We start from the raw sequence: 18,792 nt of genomic DNA, 5'->3' as shown, positions 1-18,792 counted from the left end.
GAAGGATGACGAGATTGTCACTTTACCGCAAATTAAGAAATCCACCGATACCTTCTGCGCTGAACCCGCGGAAGACGTAGATACGAGCAAGTATGGCCCGGATATCATGTATGAGCTTTGTTTCCAACTCAATTATATTTACGAGCTTTTGAAGGATGGGAATAATGTACAGCAGAAGTCTTTCACTTTACATGTGGCAAAAGATTAAAGGGTTTTGAATTGAGTTGGGTTTTAGGAGCTATGCTCGAAGCAACCAAAGCCCTTCAAAATTATTAGTGCGCTATTCAGCTACTAAACCTCTATAGCCCATAGTTGGTTAGAATGTAGTGACTGGTCGTAGTACTAATGGCCATGGATAGCAATTACTCAGTCTTTAGTTGTTAACTTTTGGATGGTTAAGATTCATATGCAATAAACATACATCAATATGACGTGAAGTACAAACAGTAGTATAAACAAATGAAATCTAATTTGTCTCAAGTTCTTAGGTGTCATTTCACGCATATACAGTCCTTTGACTAAACGTTGTCGTTGATCGAATCATCCCTACACGCCTAGACCGAAAAGGATAACGGGTAAATTACCCAGAACTTGTGTCATCCAAACTGCTCGCTAGTTTAAATCTTCGCCGTATGCTCGAGACAGGGTTTTAGTAAATTAAATGGGATCGAAAAAAGCGACCTCAAGACGTGTTAGATAACGTGTATGCGGCAGCTAGTAACTGTGAATTAATTATCCCCATGATCCTTTTCGGCCTAGGCGCGTAAGGATGAAGCCGATCAAACGACAACGTTTAGTCAAAGGACTGTATACTGGCAGCACTCCTGGCACGGCTAGATTATTTATACACAGGGTTCGCGCTCCCTAAACTCCTTGTAAAACTCCTTGAATTTCAACTTTGTTCGTTACTTGCATTGTTCTGAAATATTTCCATTAATAAACTAATTTGCATATTTCTAGATTCTTTATATATAACGATTTTCAACCAAAAGTCAGCCAAATATCTAGAGTTAATGCTCACAATGTACACTATGATTATATTTCCCCGAAAACATCGTATTTGACCTTTATCAAAACGATTTTCTAAATTGAAAAACGATATATCGATATTCATTTTATCTACATTTTAGTAAAGCGCTGTATATATAAAATACAATGGTTGTGTCTCTACAACACTGTTTCGTGAGGATGTCCCTGAAGCTCATCATCAGTTCGACTCCGTTGAGCTGCGCCACTGCTGTACTTGCGGTGGTGATAAGCAATGACAAGTTTTTTTTAGTAGAGATGAAATCGAAAGACGACTAGGCGAAATCGAAATCGAACGTCGTTTTTTCAATGCCCCATCTGCCTTTTTACAACTGCTTAATATGAATACATCATTGATTAATTGGAAATATAAAAGAATCCGCAATCAATTCATTTGCAAGATAGATGAAAAAAAGGGTAAAAAAATTCTAAAACCAATCACTCAATCATAAAATATATACTCATGTAATAATTTTTACACAATAGTTATAACTCAATATAAATACACTTTAATATCCACGAGTTCTCCATTGAATGGCTATGTTAGTGTGTGATGGGTGTTTGTCTTGGTGATAGTGGGGGTTAGTGAACGCTAAGAGGGACTAAGAATTTTGTTATTATTCACTAGACCATCCCAATCTCATAACTGAAGAAGACGTTAATATTAAATAAAAGAATATATATTTCGTAAGTCGTACTAGAAAAATGTTGAATTGGGCTCCCTGTGTTTCCCAGTCTAACGCGGTTTAATTAACTATTATCTATTATCATTCAAATAATTATTTTCCGTCGTTTTGAACGGCGTAGACAACTGCAAATAACTTACTGCAAAATGATACTCTGCTCATGCGCATCATGATGTAAAGCCGTTTTGCTGCAAATAATAGTCTGCTCATGCGCAGTAACAATGCATTTGTGATCAATATTGCTCACTTCCCTGTGGCTTGATATGTTTGATAGACAGTAAAAACAGCCAAAACGCAAAAGGAAATGAAAAAAGAAATTTGAATGATAAAACAATTATTGAACTCAGATCGTTTATTACAAAACTCGGCATCGGCAAATAATTGCTAGCTCGCCACTATCAAATCACGATATTTTACACAACCTCGTCCAATATGAAATTATAATACTTATTATGCCCACAAGTGAGCCTTACTCACGCGGCAACACCTTGAACTTGACCACTCAACCAAATTATATTGACGAAGTTGGCTATTGCGACATCATATGCCAAACATCTTATGTGTCTTTGTCGAGAAAAAAAGGCCAAGCTTCTCAATTTGCACAAGGGAATTTACTTCCAGGTAAGAAATCCATTTATTAGCGATAGTTTAGTTTGAATATCAAAGTTCAAATGGTTTAGATTTTTCTCAGGATGAGATAACAATATGTATTTCCGCCTTGATGTTGTGTGTTTTCACTTCTAGAATACCGAAGAAAACTAACCAAGTCATCTAGTTAGAGGTGCTTAAAGTTAAACTCAACGTCTTGAAGTGAAGGTAAGGTGTGATTGGGGCCTCGCCGGATTTAGTCCTTGATACAAGCATTGAAAGAACCAGAAAGAACCATGTAATTTGTATTTTACTTCAAATATGTTTAGAGTGATTTCACAGCTCAGTCTCCCCTGCCAAAGGCCAGAGTAAGATTTTTGCGAAAGAAAACCGTAGAAAAACCCTCGAACACAGAGAGAACGAACCAGAGAAACTCTATTAAAAAGAATTAAATATACCACAACGAGACAAAGAAAAGGAACAACATTTATTAAAGAATGCATCTATTAAATAATAAAATAAAATAAATTGATGGGATTTAACAGTGGCATGTCTACTGAGTATCCACTCAAATTGAACAGTGAATTTAGAAATTCATTTTTGCGGAGGGTGGAAATCCGAAGAATCGGGAGAAAAAAACCCGAACCACAGGAGAAAATTAACAAACAACTCTATGCAAATGGCAACCCGAGTTCGGGAATAATAATACATAGATAACAATAATAATAGATTCTATTTAGTAATCTGTTGTTCTTCTTTATCCATTGTTTTATACACGATAATAGGGCTAGTGGGCATTGATCTTCGTGTTTAACTGAGCTTAGTTTTAATATAGTGATCCTACGTTCGTTCTAATAATATCTAGGTAGATTGTTATTGAAGGTAAACGTGATCGCGCACCTTAGCAGCTCTTTTGCATAAAAGTTTAAAGTTAATCAGCCATGCCATCTCCATAGTTTGCACTCGAAGCCTTATGGTAACTGATAAATTATAACATGTTTTATTCTTGTATATGTTTGATGATTGAATGCAGTTCATATTGGGAATCTGTTGAAAAAGTTTAATCAAACTGATAACTATTAGCTATTTCATTTTATTAACCAAAGTATACTTTTTAATATCAAGGGCGCTTTGCCAAACTAAATACATGTCAATGCATCACGTCAGAGACAAAACATTGTGATAGATTATTAAGATTTTGGACATGGAAATCGATCTAAATTGAAATTATTTTTATGCAAAAAGGAGGAGAGAGCCTTTTTTTATTTGCATTGTCCATTTATGTTCGATTTTTAAGTTTTGTTTTGTTTTGTTTTTTTTTTTCAAGCCTTGGGGTCATATACGGCGGGAGTGCTGGCAGAATATTCCGGAATTATTTTTAATGCAAAGCATAGTTAATGGAGCGGAATGGTTTGGAAACTCCATAGAACTAAACTATTGTTTTGCGTTTGATGTTGAATCGTACCATCACGTGATACTGACCCTGCCCAATGGACCAAAGCAAGTATGGCTAAAAATACTCAATTCCTTATTATTTTCATGTATGAACATTTTGAAAGTAAAAACTTTCATTCGATGACCAAAAACCATTCGAATAAATATTTCCGCGCAGATACAGTTAAGTTGCTAGATGATAAATACGAAAGCATGAAAAAAGGCAATTTCCTTTTCAATAAACAATTTGTATTAATCATATAGGATTAATTAACGGATAATAAAGTATTTTAGAACCTTTTTTAGGGTTAAAGGGGCACTTGGATGAAAACGCCCCAATTTTTGAAAGTCCGAATAATTGAAGTATATGAGGATAATATGACTCAATTATGATTATGTAAACCAGATTAGTGAACATTTTAGCCTGGGAACCACTTGCTATTGAGATATTTTGGTTCAAAAGCAGAAAGAACAATAGGGTTGAGTAAATGAAGTCATTTACTCCAAATTTAGATGCTGAATTAAACTGATAATTTTTATCCGCTACATTTTACTGATAAGAAAGTATGTTGCTTGTCTACTATTGGGGCCATATAGATACGTTGAACTAAGTTTAAAGTCATTTCCAATTTTTATCCATTTTCATCCAAGTGCCCCTTTAAAAACTTCTATATTCCCGAATACTATGAAGAAACGGAGCAACGTTTCTATCTCTGTGCAGGGTCAACGTCATATAACGATGGATAAAGTCGAACAAAAACCTAGAACAGTAGGTTTCCCAACCATTCCGCTCCATTAACTATGTGCAAAGTGAACGCATCATAATGCGAAAGCAAAGGGTAACACTATGAAACGTTTTCAGATACTTCACATTTTGTGTGTTCTAATTGTACAGGTAGAAAATGGTGCAATACCAATATTCTGTGAAACAGTTGTAGAGGTGCACACATGGTACAACACCACTGTTGTGTTTAACAGTTGTAGAGGTGCACACATGGTACAACACCACTGTTGTGTTTAACAGTTGTAGAGGTGCACACATGGTACAACACCACTGTTGTGTTTAACAGTTGTAGAGGTGCACACATGGTACAACACCACTGTTGTGTTTAACAGTTGTAGAGGTGCACACATGGTACAACACCACTATTGTGTGTATCAGTTGTATCCATTTGCCATTTTACAACTGCTTAATATGAATACATTATTGATTAATTGGAAATATAAAAGAATCCGCAATCAATTCATTTGCAAGATAGATGAAAAAAAGGGTAAAAAAAATTCTAAAACCAATCACTCAATCAGAAAAAATATACTCATGTAATATTTTTTACACAATAGTTATAACTCAATATAAATACACTTTAATATCCACGAGTTCTCCATTGAATGGCTATGTTAGTGTGTGATGGGTGTTTGTCTTGGTGATAGTGGGGGTTAGTGAACGCTAAGAGGGACTAAGAATTTTGTTATTATTCACTAGACCATCCCACTATCATAATTAAAGAAGACGTTAATATTAAATAAAAGAATATATATTTCGTAAGTCGTACTAGAAAAATGTTGAATTGGGCTCCCTGTGTTTCCCAGGCTAACGCGGTTTAATTAACTATTATCTATTATCATTCAAATAATTATTTTCCGTCGTTTTGAACGGCGGAGACAACTGCAAATAACTTACTGCAAAATGATACTCTGCTCATGCGCATCATGATGTAAAGCCGTTTTGCTGCAAATAATAGTCTGCTCATGCGCAGTAACAATGCATTTGTGATCAATATTGCTCACTTCCCTGTGGCTTGATATGTTTGATAGACAGTAAAAACAGCCAAAACGCAAAAGGAAACGAAAAAAGAAATTTGAATGATAAAACAATTATTGTACTCAGATCGTTTATTACAAAACTCGGCATCGGCAAATAATTGCTAGCTCGCCACTATCAAATCACGATATTTTACACAACCTCGTCCAATATGAAATTATAATACTTATTATGCCCACAATGAGCCTTACTCACGCGGCAACACCTTTGTTTATAACCCTCATAAGTCTCGAGTGCAAGGCTACGCGACCCATAGCCAGCTTTCGATATTCTGGTTGAATGATCGAACAGGAAATAAACTAAATGCATCGAGGCTAGCTGCGAGGATTCAAAACAATAATGCCATTATATTATTGCTTCCCAGAGGCTGTATTCCAAATATTTGGTTCTTGACTACTCAACCAAATTAAATTGACGAAGTTGGCTATTGCGACATCATATGCCAAACATCATATGTGTTTTTGTCGAGAAAAAAGGCCAAACTTCTCAATTTGCACAAGGGAATTTACTTCCAGGTAAGAAATCCATTTATTAGCGATAGTTTAGTTTGAATATCGAAGTTCAAATGGTTTGGATTTTTCTCAGGATGAGATAACAATATGTATTTCCGCCTTGATGTTGTGTGTTTTCACTTCTAGAATACCGAAGAAAACTAACCAAGTCATCTAGTTAGAATTGCCTAAAGTTAAACTGAACATCTTGAAGTGAAGGTAAGGTGTGATTGGGGTGTCGCCGATTTAGTCCTTGATACAAGCATTGAAAGAACCAGAAAGAACCATGTAATTTGTATTTTACTTCAAATATGTTGAGAGTGATTTCACAGCTCAGTCTCCCCTGCCAAAGGCCAGAGTAAGATTTTTGCGAAAGAAAACCGTAGAAAAACCCTCGAACACAGAGAGAACGAACCAGAGAAACTCTATTAAAAAGAATTAAATATACCACAACGAGACAAAGAAAAGGAACAACATTTATTAAAGAATGCATCTATTAAATAATAAAATAAAATAAATTAATGGGATTTAACAGTGGCATGTCTACTGAGTATCCACTCAAATTGAACAGTGAATTTAGAAATTCAATTTTGCGGAGGGTGGAAATCCGAAGAATCAGGAGAAAAAAACCCGAATCACAGGAGAAAATTAACAAACAACTCTATGCAAATGGCACCCGAGTCCGGGAATATTAATACATAGATAACAATGATAATAGATTCTATTTAGTAATCTGTTGTTCTTCTTTATCCATTGTTTTATACACGATAACAGGGCTAGTGTGCATTGATCTTCGTGTTTAACTTTAAGCTTAGTTTTAATATAGTGATCCAACGTTAGTTCTTATAATATCTCGGTAGATTGTTATTGAAGGTAGCCTGCGTCACATCCGGAATTTTCTTCGTAAATACCGTCTGCGAAACATCGCAAGAAAGCTTGTTCTGGACCCCCCGCAAATTGCGCGATTATATATAATAGATTCTGATTGGCAGTTAGCCAAGCTCATCCTAACGTGAACTCCCATTGGATAACACTATCAATCCTTGGTTGATTCGTACTTAATTATTTATTGACTGGGATATATTGTTATTGCAGATGGCCGCAGCACAAGAGTATTCTACAGAAGAACTTAACTACTTCAGGGTTTGCAACGTCACCACTCGAATCATTCCTGACGGACTACGAGTAGTCTTCAAACAATTATGGGACACTCATTACCAGGCGACACACGGCCAGTGGCAAGATACGGCTAAGAATGGCATTGATTTGTACAGCATGGAATCTTCTAAAAGTCGTAAGAAAAATGCACGAGAACTTTTAATTTTGAGAAATGGCAATAGTCGTAAATGGGACTGTACCAGTCTTTCTTTTGCCATTCTTTTTTCAGCTAGCATTGGCAAGGGTCTCGATCCCGTTGTTAAGAAAGGCGTGCATGATTTACGTCAATTCCGTAATACAGTCTTTGCTCATGTGCCTGATGGAAAGCTGACAGTAAAGGATTTTCAAAAATCTATCCAAACGGTCATACGTGCTTTTAGCGCCCTGAAACTAGACACTGCTGGTATCGAGGCAATCAAAAACCAGAAAACATTTCTTACAGAGGAACTACGTCTCATTCAGCAACAGTTAGAAAAGGAAAAAATACGTAACGAGGAACCACGATCGTTTTGTGTTTTGCCACCCAAACCATCCCACGAAGTTATCGATCGTTCAAGCGAAATGAATGAGATACTACAAGAGATGAAAAGGTTGAGAAGCATAAAAAGAAATGAAATAACTGTTGTTTATCTGTCTGGGAATCCTGGCTGTGGCAAAAGTGAAATAGCAAGGCAGATAGGTGAGAATGTTTTCGATGATGTTCCCGATAACGCGACAGATCAAGTAAAGTTGGTGTTCGCCCTAAACGCATCCAGTATAGACACATTGATACAATCATATATTGAATTTGCAATTACTTTGAACTGCGATGAGAATTCTACTACGAGTATTGGAACATCAAAAGATCTTTCTCCGGAAGACAAACTTATTCATCTTAAAACTCTTGTAGCTCCCAAACTGCGAAAGTATTCTTCATGGCTCTTGATCGTAGATAACGTCACAGACGTTAAATCAGTCTTCAGATTCTTACCACAAGCGGGAGAGAAGACGGAGGGCAATGGTCAGATACTTATTACCACACAAGACAGTCGATCCATTGTTGCCTATGATTCGTACACTTACCATTTATCCCTTAGTCGCGGTATGAAACCTGATGAAGCGGTAAAAACACTTTCTAAAATATCGGGCGTTTCTTCAAATAAAGAATGCATTTTACAAGTTGCGAAGGCTCTAGATTACCAGCCACTAGCACTAGCGTGTGCAGCAACTTACATGAAGCGTGTAAGTGATATAACGTCAATCTCATGGGAAGAATATTTACAGAAGATTCAACAAGGCAAGAGAGAAGCGACTGAAGGGGAATATAAAAGAATTAGCGTAACTTACCCTCAATCGATGACTGCAGCAGTCAAGTTGGCCTTAGAAAAAGAAATGGCTGCAGACAAGGTTATGATGCATGCTTTTCAGTTCTTGTCTGCGTTGGGCCCTGAGCGGATACCCTTGGAATATGTCGTACAATATGTAACACGGTGCATGCCAGATCAAGACGAAGATCTCGTGGCCGCCACTGTCTTTTCATCTTCACTTATTCTTAATTCTCCAGAAGACCAGTCAAAAGAGATTGGTGTACATCAAGTTGCACATAGCTGTCTACAAGATATTGTTCTACACAAGAGCAAAGCAGAAGAATTCTATTTCCTGGTAAACGTAATTAATGCTTTTTCAGCACTTTTAAATGTCTTTGATAAGGACAACGTCAATCACATTACAACAACAAAATCAGTAGCAGTGCATTTTATGCACCTCTCAAAACATTTATCCAATTTTACAATGGAATCTTTATCCCCCATAAAACGAAACACGAATTTTCAACAAGGATACAACGAGTCCGTGAGTTGCATAACGACCGCGGGAAAGGTCTGCCAAACCCACGCTAAGCACGAAGCTGCAAAAACATTCTTTCAAACAGTACTTATGATGGAAGAATTTTATCATCATTGTAATCATCCAACATTTGCTTCTGCGTTGAATAGTCTAGCATGGAGCCTCCATCATCTGGGCAAGCATGAAGAAGCGCAGAAATGTTTTGAGAGAGCCTTGCAATTGGCTATTCAAGAAATGGCGTATGGTCAAAATCATCCTATAATTGCTACTATATTGAATAATCTAGCATTGAACCTCCGTGATCTGGGCAAGCATGAAGAAGCGCAGAAATGTTTCGAGAGAGCATTGGCTATTGATGAGATGGCGTATGATCAAAATCATCCAATACTTGCTATTACATTGAATAATCTAGCATTGAACCTCCGTGATCAGGGCAAGCATGAAGAAGCGCAGAAATGTTTCGAGAGAGCATTGGCTATTGATGAGATGGCGTATGGTCAAAATCATCCAACACTTGCTAGTACATTGAGTAACCTAGGATCGAACCTCCGTGATCTGGGCAAGCATGAAGAAGCGCAGAAATATCTCGAGAGAGCATTGGCTCTTCAAGAGATGGCGTATGATCAAAATCATCCAAACCTTGCTGCTATGTTGAATAATCTAGGATCGAACCTCCGTGATCTAGGCAAGCATGAAGAAGCGAAGAAATGTTTTGAGAGAGCATTAACTATTGATGAGGTGGCGTATGATAAAAATCATCCAAAACTTGCTACTACATTGAGTAATCTAGGATTGAACATCCGTGATCTGGGCAAGCATGAAGAAGCGCAGAAATATTTCGAGAGAGCATTGGCTATTCAAGAAATGGCGTATGCTCAAAATCATCCAACACTTGCTATTACATTGAACAATCTAGCATTGAGCCTCAGTGATCTGGGAAAGCATGAAGAAGCGCAGAAATATTTCGAGAGAGCATTGGCTATTCAAGAAATGGCGTATGCTCAAAATCATCCAACACTTGCTATTACATTGAACAATCTAGCATTGAGCCTCAGTGATCTGGGAAAGCATGAAGAAGCGCAGAATTATTTCGAGAGAGCATTGGCTATTAAAGAAATGGCGTATGCTCAAAATCATCCAACACTTGCTATTACATTGAACAATCTAGCATTGAGCCTCAGTGATCTGGGCAAGCATGAAGAAGCGCAAAAATATCTCGAAAGAGCATTGACTATTCAAGAGATGACGTATGATCAAAATCATCCAAACCTTGTTACTATATTAAATAGTCTAGCATTGAACCTTGGTGATCAGGGCAAGCATAAAGAAGCGCAGAAATGTTTCGAGAGATCATTGGCTATTCAAGAAATGGCGTATGATCAAAATCATCCAACACTTGCCGTTATATTGAATAACCTAGCATCGAACCTCCGTGATGTGGGCAAGCATGAAGAAGCGCAGGAACGTTTCAAGAGAGCGATGCATATTGATGAGATGGCGTATGGTCAAAATCATCCAATACTTGCTATTACATTGAATAATATGGCATTGAACCTCCGTGATCTGGGCAAGCATGAAGAAGTGAAGAAATGTTTCGAGAGAGCATTGGCTATTCAAGAGATGGCGTATGGTCAAAATCATCCAAAACTTATTTCTACATTAAATAATCTAGCATCATATCTCTTTTTTCTGGGCAATTTTGAAGAAGCGCAGAAATGTATCGAGAGAGCCTTGGCTATTCAAGAAATGGCGTGATCATTATCATCCAACACTTGCTACTATGTTGAATAATCTAGCATTGAACAGGGTTCCCAGGGGTCAGGGAAAAGTCAGGGAACTATTTATTTAGTCAGGGAAATTGCGATTTTCACCTAAAGTCAGGAAAAAGTCAGAGAATTTGGTTTAAAGTTAACCATGAGTATCCGTGTGATACTCATACTGTTTGCAATTTTCAAATAGACCGATAACAATCTTTTCAAATAATGAAAAAAATATTGAAGTATTTAGTATCATTTATGCCGAACAGTTTAATTACGTTGGGTGTCCTGTGTAATATGATAATAGCGGGGCCAAGGTAAAACTAAGGCATGTGACCCATGCTTGCCCTTGAATCTCGACAAGGCCAGTGAAAACTGTTATTTGGTCAGGGAAAAGTCAGGGAATTTTTATTTTCAAAATGGCTGGTAACCTTGTTGAACCTCCGTGATCTGGGCAAGCATTAAGTAGCGCAGAAATATTTCGAGAGAGCATTGGCTATTAAAGAGATGACGTATGATCAAAATCATCCAAAACTTGCTGCTGCATAATTTGGTCAGTAATGAGCTTTGTTAGCTTGAGTAGAATAATGTTTAAAGTACGTACCTGAGTTGCATGGGTTGCTTTCGCGGCTAACGCGTCGTCTTTCAACGCTGTGAGTCCTACGGGTCGGGTCGCCACACGTGAAATGGTGGTTTTCTCCGGGTTTTCCGGTTTCCTCCCTCCGTAAGTTGAGCGTTGTGTGCATAGAATATTGATTGTAGTGGTGATGCGTGTGAGCAAAAAATGACCCCAATTAGTGCGAAAGCGCTAGAACGACTAGACACTAAAATAAAGATTTTTTAAAATTTTATTTATTTATCTTTTTTTTAGTGTTGGTCAAAAATATTATACACTTAGTTAATGTCCGGTCGCGAGGGAAATAGTTAGTTTTGTTTTCCCTCGGGACTAGTTCTTAATTGTTATATAACAAAACACTTAATGTCTGGTCCCTCGGGAAATTATAGTTAGTTTTGTTTTCCCTCGGGACTAGTTCTTAATTGCTATATAACACAACACTTAATGTCTGGTCCCTCGGGAAATTAGTTAGTTTTGTTTTCCCTCGGGACTAGTTCTTAATTGCTATATAACACAACACTTAATGTCTGGTCCCTCGGGAAATTAGTTAGTTTTGTTTTCCCTCGGGACTAGTTCTTAATTGCTATATAACAAAAAAATTAATGTCTGGTCCCTCGGGAAATTAGTTAGTTTTGTTTTCCCTCGGGACTAGTTCTTAATTGCTATATAACAAAACACTTAATGTCTGGTCCCTCGGGAAATTAGTTAGTTTTGTTTTCTCTCGGGACTAGTTCTTAATTGCTATATAACAAAACACTTAATGTTTGGTCCCTCGGGAAATTATAGTTAGTTTGGTTTTCCCTCGGGACTAGTTCTTAATTGCTATATAACAAAACACTTAATGTCTGGTCCCTCGGGAAATTAGTTAGTTTGGTTTTCCCTCGGGACTAGTTCTTAATTGCTATATAACAAAACACTTAATGTCTGGTCCCTCGGGAAATTAGTTAGTTTTGTTTTCCCTCGGGACTAGTTCTTAATTGCTATGTAACAAAACACTTAATGTCTGGTCCCTCGGGGAATTAGTTAGTTTTGTTTTCCCTCGGGACTAGTTCTTAATTGCTATATAACACAACACTTAATGTCTGGTCCCTCGGGAAATTAGTTAGTTTTGTTTTCCCTCGGGACTAGTTCTTAATTGCTATATAACAAAAAAATTAATGTCGGGTCCCTCGGGAAATTAGTTAGTTTTGTTTTCTCTCGGGACTAGTTCTTAATTGCTATATAACAAAACACTTAATGTCTGGTCCCTCGGGAAATTAGTTAGTTTTGTTTTCCCTATGTTAACTATGACGTCTAATAATCATGAAAATGAATTGCAATAATAGATAATAGCAATAAATAAGCATCATAAGGTCCCTTATAAGGTCTTATAACGTCTTACAATCTGGACGAGCTAACGACGTGATGTTGTCATTGCAGTTGCAGTTTTTTTTTGTCAGATTGTATTGCGGGTTAATTTTACGAGTCCTTAAACATTGCTTTGTGCGTTTTTCAAATCTCTTTCGCCCCCCTCAACTAGCGATCTAATACGCTTAAAACATTACACTGATAAAGTCAATACAGACTTTACCCGTGGGTTTAAAAAAAAAAACACTTTGTATAGTTATCATTGATTTAATTAGACTAGATTGCCGTTTCACTCTACACATACCTATTTTAAAAAAGTCAGGAAAAAATAGAATGCTGAATCTTAAATTTGCCATTCAGCTACATTGTTTTAAACACGTAGTTTAATTAATGGATATACCGTATTTACTCGAGATAGTTTTCTCTCTTTTTATCTCAAGAAGAAAATAAAATAATTACACAGACTGAAAAAGCATAGAAGCTGAAAGAGTGACGTCATTCTAGAGTGACCTTATTGTAGGATGTTGATTCCAAGTCAGATTATTGGTCTTTGAGTTTATTACATTTTGTGTCAACATTTATTACATTTTGCGTTAATATAGTTATTACATTTTGTGTCAAATTTTATTACATTTTGTGTTAATAAAGTTTTTACATTTTGTGTCAAATTTTATTACATTTTGTGTTAGCAACTTTGTTACATTTTGTGTCAGTTTTTATTACATTTTGTGTCAGTATTAAATTTTGTGTCAGTTTTTATTACATTTTGTGTCAGTATTACATTTTGTGACGTAACACCATGTCAAAGTAAGGTTACTTGACTGTCTTTTTATCCTAAAAAACTCCATAAAACACAATCTTCAGGTGAGTGACGTGCCACCAAGCATTTCCTATAAACATCACGCTTAAGATGTCACGCAACACAAACGTTTTAGGAATCAAAGCAAACGTGTCTTACGAAAAAGAGTCATGCAGCATAAATGACGATAAGGGCGTACCCGAGCATTTTTAAAAATAGGTCACGCTCTAACCATAGTCAATTAACTATGCTCTAACCAAATAAAAGTTACATCACGCGACAACAGAATATCTCCAAACAGGGTCACGCATCTGCACAAACATCATTAACATTTGCAGGGGCAAGAATGGAGCATCGAGGTCACGCGACTACTTCAACTTTCTCATGTTCCAAGAAAGTGACCAATTTTGCAATTATTTTCCTCAATGAAAAGGGCATTCCTCCTTTCTCTCTCAGTGTCAGTGAGAAGTCGATAGGGATTTTCAAAATTCCTTAAAAGCCGGCTATGAATCTTAGGCCCTGGCTAAAAATGTTTCCAGACTATGTTTACCGCGCGCATGTTTCCTCGATGTTTCCCAGCCACATGCGAAACATTGCTGCGTGCAACAAATTTTGCTTCCAAGACGCAAAAAATGTTTTTGCTGTGCGGCAGAAGCATTTCATTTTTCCAAGAAGCATGGAAACATTGTTTCCCGATGTTTCCTCGTTTAGCCACGAAAGTCATCATTCCTAACGGCTCGTTAGTTAGCAACGCTCGCTCTAACTTGTCAAAACAAGATGACGGATGAGGAGGTGACGGAGGTGACGGCGGTAAACGATGTAAACAAGGAAAAGAAGAAGGAAAGACTATGGACAGATGAAGAAATAGAACGACATAACTAGCTACGAGGAAAGGAGATGTCTGTGGGATATAACATGCAATGAGTATAGCAACAGAGACCAAAAAGAATTGGAGTACGAAGGTGTAGAAGCCGAGTTGAAAGAGTTCAACATGCGCTAACTGATGTTTGAGTAAACATGTTTCCCGATGTTTCCTGGCAGTTTTGCCACCTTAGGAAACATTTAGGGAAATATGTTTCCTCGTTTAGCCAAGGCCTTTTAGTCTCAGACGGTTTCTCACAACAACTTAGCCACACTTTGCTCAGTTTTGCAATTTACGTTTGTTTTATTTCTGCCTTCAATTTTAACATCATAATGAAGTATTTTTTGAAATGGCTGAACTATATTACATGATTATGATAAAGGAAGACAAAATGACCCGAAAGCCAAAGAGCGTACGTACGTATTCACTAGCGCCACAGATATATCAAGACAAGTGCTCGATTATCATTGCTCAATAAGCAGATGTTTCACCCTCATTATCGGTGTAAAGTAATATTTTTTACCGAAAAAACGTATCAATACTTAGGGTTGGTTTCTGTTGTGTTTTAACGTGTTATATGTATAACTTATTTTTAAAGATAGCAGTTAAAGCAAGCTTAGAAAGGCGAATGGAGAAGTATGAACTAACCAAAAAACTGCAAACCTTAATAAATGTTATATTCTTTTCAAGAGCACACAACTGATCAGATACAACTGATCATGAATGACAACAGGAAAGAAAAGGGATATAAAAAGACAGTAATTTCAGAGTATTCTCTCAAGCAGAGTTTCAAAAAAAACTAGAACCGTGAATATTGTGCATCACTTTTTTTCATTTTTCATTACACTTGGACGTCAAAAACGTAGAGATGTGACAATATGTATGTTGAAATACCTACGCGATGCAGAAAAAATGTTAGATGTCATTGGTTTGTGTCATGAATACTAAAACCACCCATTATGAATTCTGCACAAGGTATTTGAATTGAACGTCAGAGAGTGTTTTTATCACATAGCATCATCTTTTCTCGGTCTGCAAAGCTCAAAGGGGGCAAAAACACGTACGAATTTTGGCTTAATGACGACAGATAAACATTCTTGTTGAATAATAATTCATCTCTAGTTTTTTATCTTTTCAAGTCATAGTGGATGATTCTCATTTGAAATGGTTTGTCGACTATGGTGTCTTCTATTTGACTAATGTGTTCTATTCTATTGATTCGTCCCAGTACTGTTGTTGGCAAACGTATGATTCCTAGTCGTCTTGCCGATAGCACACAGCACTATAAAGCGATTGAATTTTAAAGGCTGTTATTCCGCTTATATTTTGGAGAAAAATAGGAAAGTTCTGCGTAAGTGAAGGCCTTTTTGCCAGCATTATTTTGCCGCTCGTAGAAAATAACGGACAAAAGGCCAACGTTGTGAGTATTCGAGTCTATATTTTTGGTACCATTTAGAAAACATTTGGCAAAGGATAACACTGGACAGAGACGATCTTAAAACTGCTGTAATCTAGATACCGTTTGTATCTATGAGAACGAAAGAGCCATCTGTTTTAAATGCTTACAACTTCAAAACACGGGTCATTGTCTTGAGGATCATTTCTCATTTCTTTGTTGTCCGATAACGTTCGAAATGATACAACAATATTTATGTAATTCTATCGAATATTCTTGATTCAAAGGAATGAAAAAGGAAAACAAACAGAAAGGTCTCTCCAACGAGGTGGCCCTCGAACAGTTGTGCATACAGCGACACAATCTCGTCCGATTGGTCTCTAGCTCTTCACTGAGTTTAGACTCCCTTTCCCATTGAATATAATTACTTTCTTTAACGACAATGAGTTCACCCATGAGACAGAAATAACTCAACATTTTTGCATAAAAATAAATTTTAATTTTCAAAAGAAAAAATGTTGAAATTGAGAGATTGTTTTGTCTTTCAACATGACGGCCGTGAGAACTGGCGGAGTCCAACTCTATCAATTTGTTTGCCAGCTATTTACGTATGTTAATAGTTAAAACTAGGGATTCACTGCCAATTTATCTTGGTATAAAGTTTCAAAGTGAGTTGATCCGTCATTGTGGAATATTTGCAAAATTCTCCTGAAGATTCTGAACACTACAGAATACGTATATTTTGTTCCCTAGAGGGACGGTAATCTTTTAAATTTTTGCTTGGAGCTGGACTTACTAAGACTTCGTCATGAGTTTAGATGAAATTTCCAGCTATATTTGAACAAAGTGACATTTTGATTGTTAAATTTGTACACCACTTTTGCTGACTTGTGTAAGTTTTTCCATCGCTTAAATTTTGCACTGTATATGATTAACAATGGATCGCAAGGTCCCTCGTAAAATCAAGGATGAATTTCACTTAAATTAAGTTTTCAGTTTTGAAATTGCCCGAGTCGCGAAATTATTCCTTGCTTTTACTCGGCCCCATGCGATTACCTACACAAATCAAAAGCTTGAGTCTTGAAATTAAGTTGTCATTCTCAAGAATTTCTTGTGTGTCACTGATGGATGGAATGGGCAATACTTGCGGAAATCTCAACGAAATCCCAACTAAAGTATGGAGATCGTTGCATGCATGATGCATTGATGCATGGTGCGGTAGATGCCCTGCGCTTTGACCTATCACCATCTACAGGGTGTAGAACCAACGCTCCTTGCGTGCAAAAACCATGTTGAAAGGCACGATTTTCTTGCGATGACAGAAGTCGATTTCACATGACTTGCACACCTTAGCATCTTTGGGCAAGAACATCAAGACAAAGGGGTTGTCATTGCGGTGTATTGCTTTATATGGCTGGCTTTCTTTGGGAGCCACCTCTTTTAAATTTTCTTTCTGGCCTAAAGGAGTATGCTGTTTGCAGTTTGCTTGTTAATGTCGAGTTCTGCGAGGGAAGTACGACCTTTTCCGCCTTTCTTGAATTTCTTCTTAAGGAAATCGAAGTGGGCAGGGTTGCGTGGTTGCGTTACACTGTCACAAGCACAAACCCTTTTTTGCGCTCTGACTGCATGGCTACCTCGAATTTCAGATTCCTACTCGTTGAAAGTGAAGCTTTTCTTGGATGGCTTTCGGGTGATTGGTTAAGTTGAGCACTTCTCTCTTCAATACTGTGGCGTTGTAATTTTAGTACCCGAAATGGACAGCTAGGACATTTTTAGACGTCAGGCTATACGTCTTTGAGTTCTTTGCGTTCTCCATTTGTATCTAGAATCGGCCAAGGTACCTCCTTCTGCTCGAATATTTCTTCCATTGACAGTTTCTGCCGCGTTCAATACAATTGGTCCTCATGTCAGGTGACCATTCAAACCAGATGTTCCCAGGTATCTGTAAATACTTGCTACAGTCAGCCAGCTCGTATTCATCGCTTACGCCAGCCACTGCTGCCTGTAGCTCTTCCATGTGATGGTCGTGTATTGCTTTGAACACTTGTCGTGTAAATTCAAGCTGGCTCAAATGCGTTGTACCACTCTGATTAAGAAACTTTTTTCTTGCTGCTTTCATAACATTGTTCATGGATTCCGAACAGTTTGTGTAACACCTTGTTGGTTTTCCCGCTTCCTTTCCATCAAGAAGCCCAGCCTTCCTTCTGACTTTATCGACCATGTGATTCTTCATCATTTTTCGGTTATTATTCAAGTAAGACCAGTACTTGGGTGAGTAGTTGCTGTCTTTTCCAAGAATCTGGATTTCTTGTCTTTTCAAATTCTCTTTTGTCGACTTCAAACGCTTGCGCAAGTCCTTCCCGTCTGTCGCATCCAGAATGCCTTCATCTTTCCCTCGCACACCTCGTTTTGTATATTTCCTGAGGTACTATACAAAACGAAGACCCCGCCGAAAACCATGTAACTTGCAAATTTAGATTTTGAGGTGGAATTGAATACTCGTCGCTCTTTCAGCGCTGTTTTGGGGTAAATTTGGGGGGGGGGGGGAGGGGAGGGGGGTTCGTCAGTTTAGGGTATTTGGTCTTTGATCTTCGTTTTGTACCACCCGCATATAGTAACGCAACTCTACAAAATACAGCTCAGTTCAGTGATCTATAAAAAGCTCACAAAATCGTTAAAGTTAGGATATTTAGTAAATTCAAAATCAAAACTACTCTCTAATCGCAAAACTATGGACCGCACAAAATTATGTGTCTCGAAGTGTACTAGGTAGAGCCCCCAAACGAGCGTTTTTAAGGCTTTTTCGTATTAAAAAAAAACACTTCAAGACACATAATAAACTATTAATCTTTATATCCAAATATGTGTTTTGAATACCGACTACTAAACTTAGAGATTTTAAAGCAGAATTTGAACTCTATATCGATAAAAGCCATCTCTGTGCCACAGGGATCCCTAACCAGTGAAATGTGAAACCAGCCTGAGT

At 37.4% G+C, this 18,792-nt stretch overlaps 1 protein-coding gene across 3 annotated transcripts; it reads left to right on the top strand.

Annotated features, from left to right (window-relative positions):
- Positions 1-2,162: 2,162 nt before the first annotated feature.
- Positions 2,163-13,417, top strand: LOC116289254 (uncharacterized). 3 transcript variants are annotated; one of them, XM_089026863.1, is made up of 6 exons: positions 2,163-2,333; positions 2,457-2,528; positions 5,921-6,071; positions 6,195-6,266; positions 7,143-7,341; positions 7,435-13,417. In XM_089026863.1, the coding sequence occupies exons 5-6, from the start codon at positions 7,143-7,145 to the stop codon at positions 10,782-10,784; spliced, it is 3,549 nt and encodes a 1,182-aa protein (XP_088882989.1). In that variant the 5' UTR covers positions 2,163-2,333; positions 2,457-2,528; positions 5,921-6,071; positions 6,195-6,266; the 3' UTR covers positions 10,785-13,417. The 3 variants fall into 3 exon arrangements, with proteins under 3 accessions (XP_088882989.1, XP_088882988.1, XP_088882987.1); XM_089026862.1 differs by adding an exon at positions 3,628-3,804 and having other exon boundaries at positions 2,164-2,333; positions 7,143-13,417; XM_089026861.1 differs by having other exon boundaries at positions 2,164-2,333; positions 7,143-13,417.
- The last annotated feature ends 5,375 nt before the right edge of the window (positions 13,418-18,792 follow it).

This window comes from Actinia tenebrosa, unplaced genomic scaffold, assembly GCF_029948245.1.
Source record: "Actinia tenebrosa isolate PJP-AT-01 unplaced genomic scaffold, QUT_ActTen_1.0 PGA_scaffold10__47_contigs__length_13832649, whole genome shotgun sequence".
Taxonomy (NCBI): domain Eukaryota; kingdom Metazoa; phylum Cnidaria; class Anthozoa; order Actiniaria; family Actiniidae; genus Actinia; species Actinia tenebrosa.
Note: the sequence above shows the minus strand (reverse complement) of the source record. Positions and strands in the feature narration are given on the sequence as shown.

Excerpts from the sequence above, each read along its gene's own strand:
- LOC116289254 (XM_089026861.1), top strand. The coding sequence starts at position 7,143 with ATGGCCGCAGCACAAGAGTATTCTACAGAAGAACTTAACTACTTCAGG.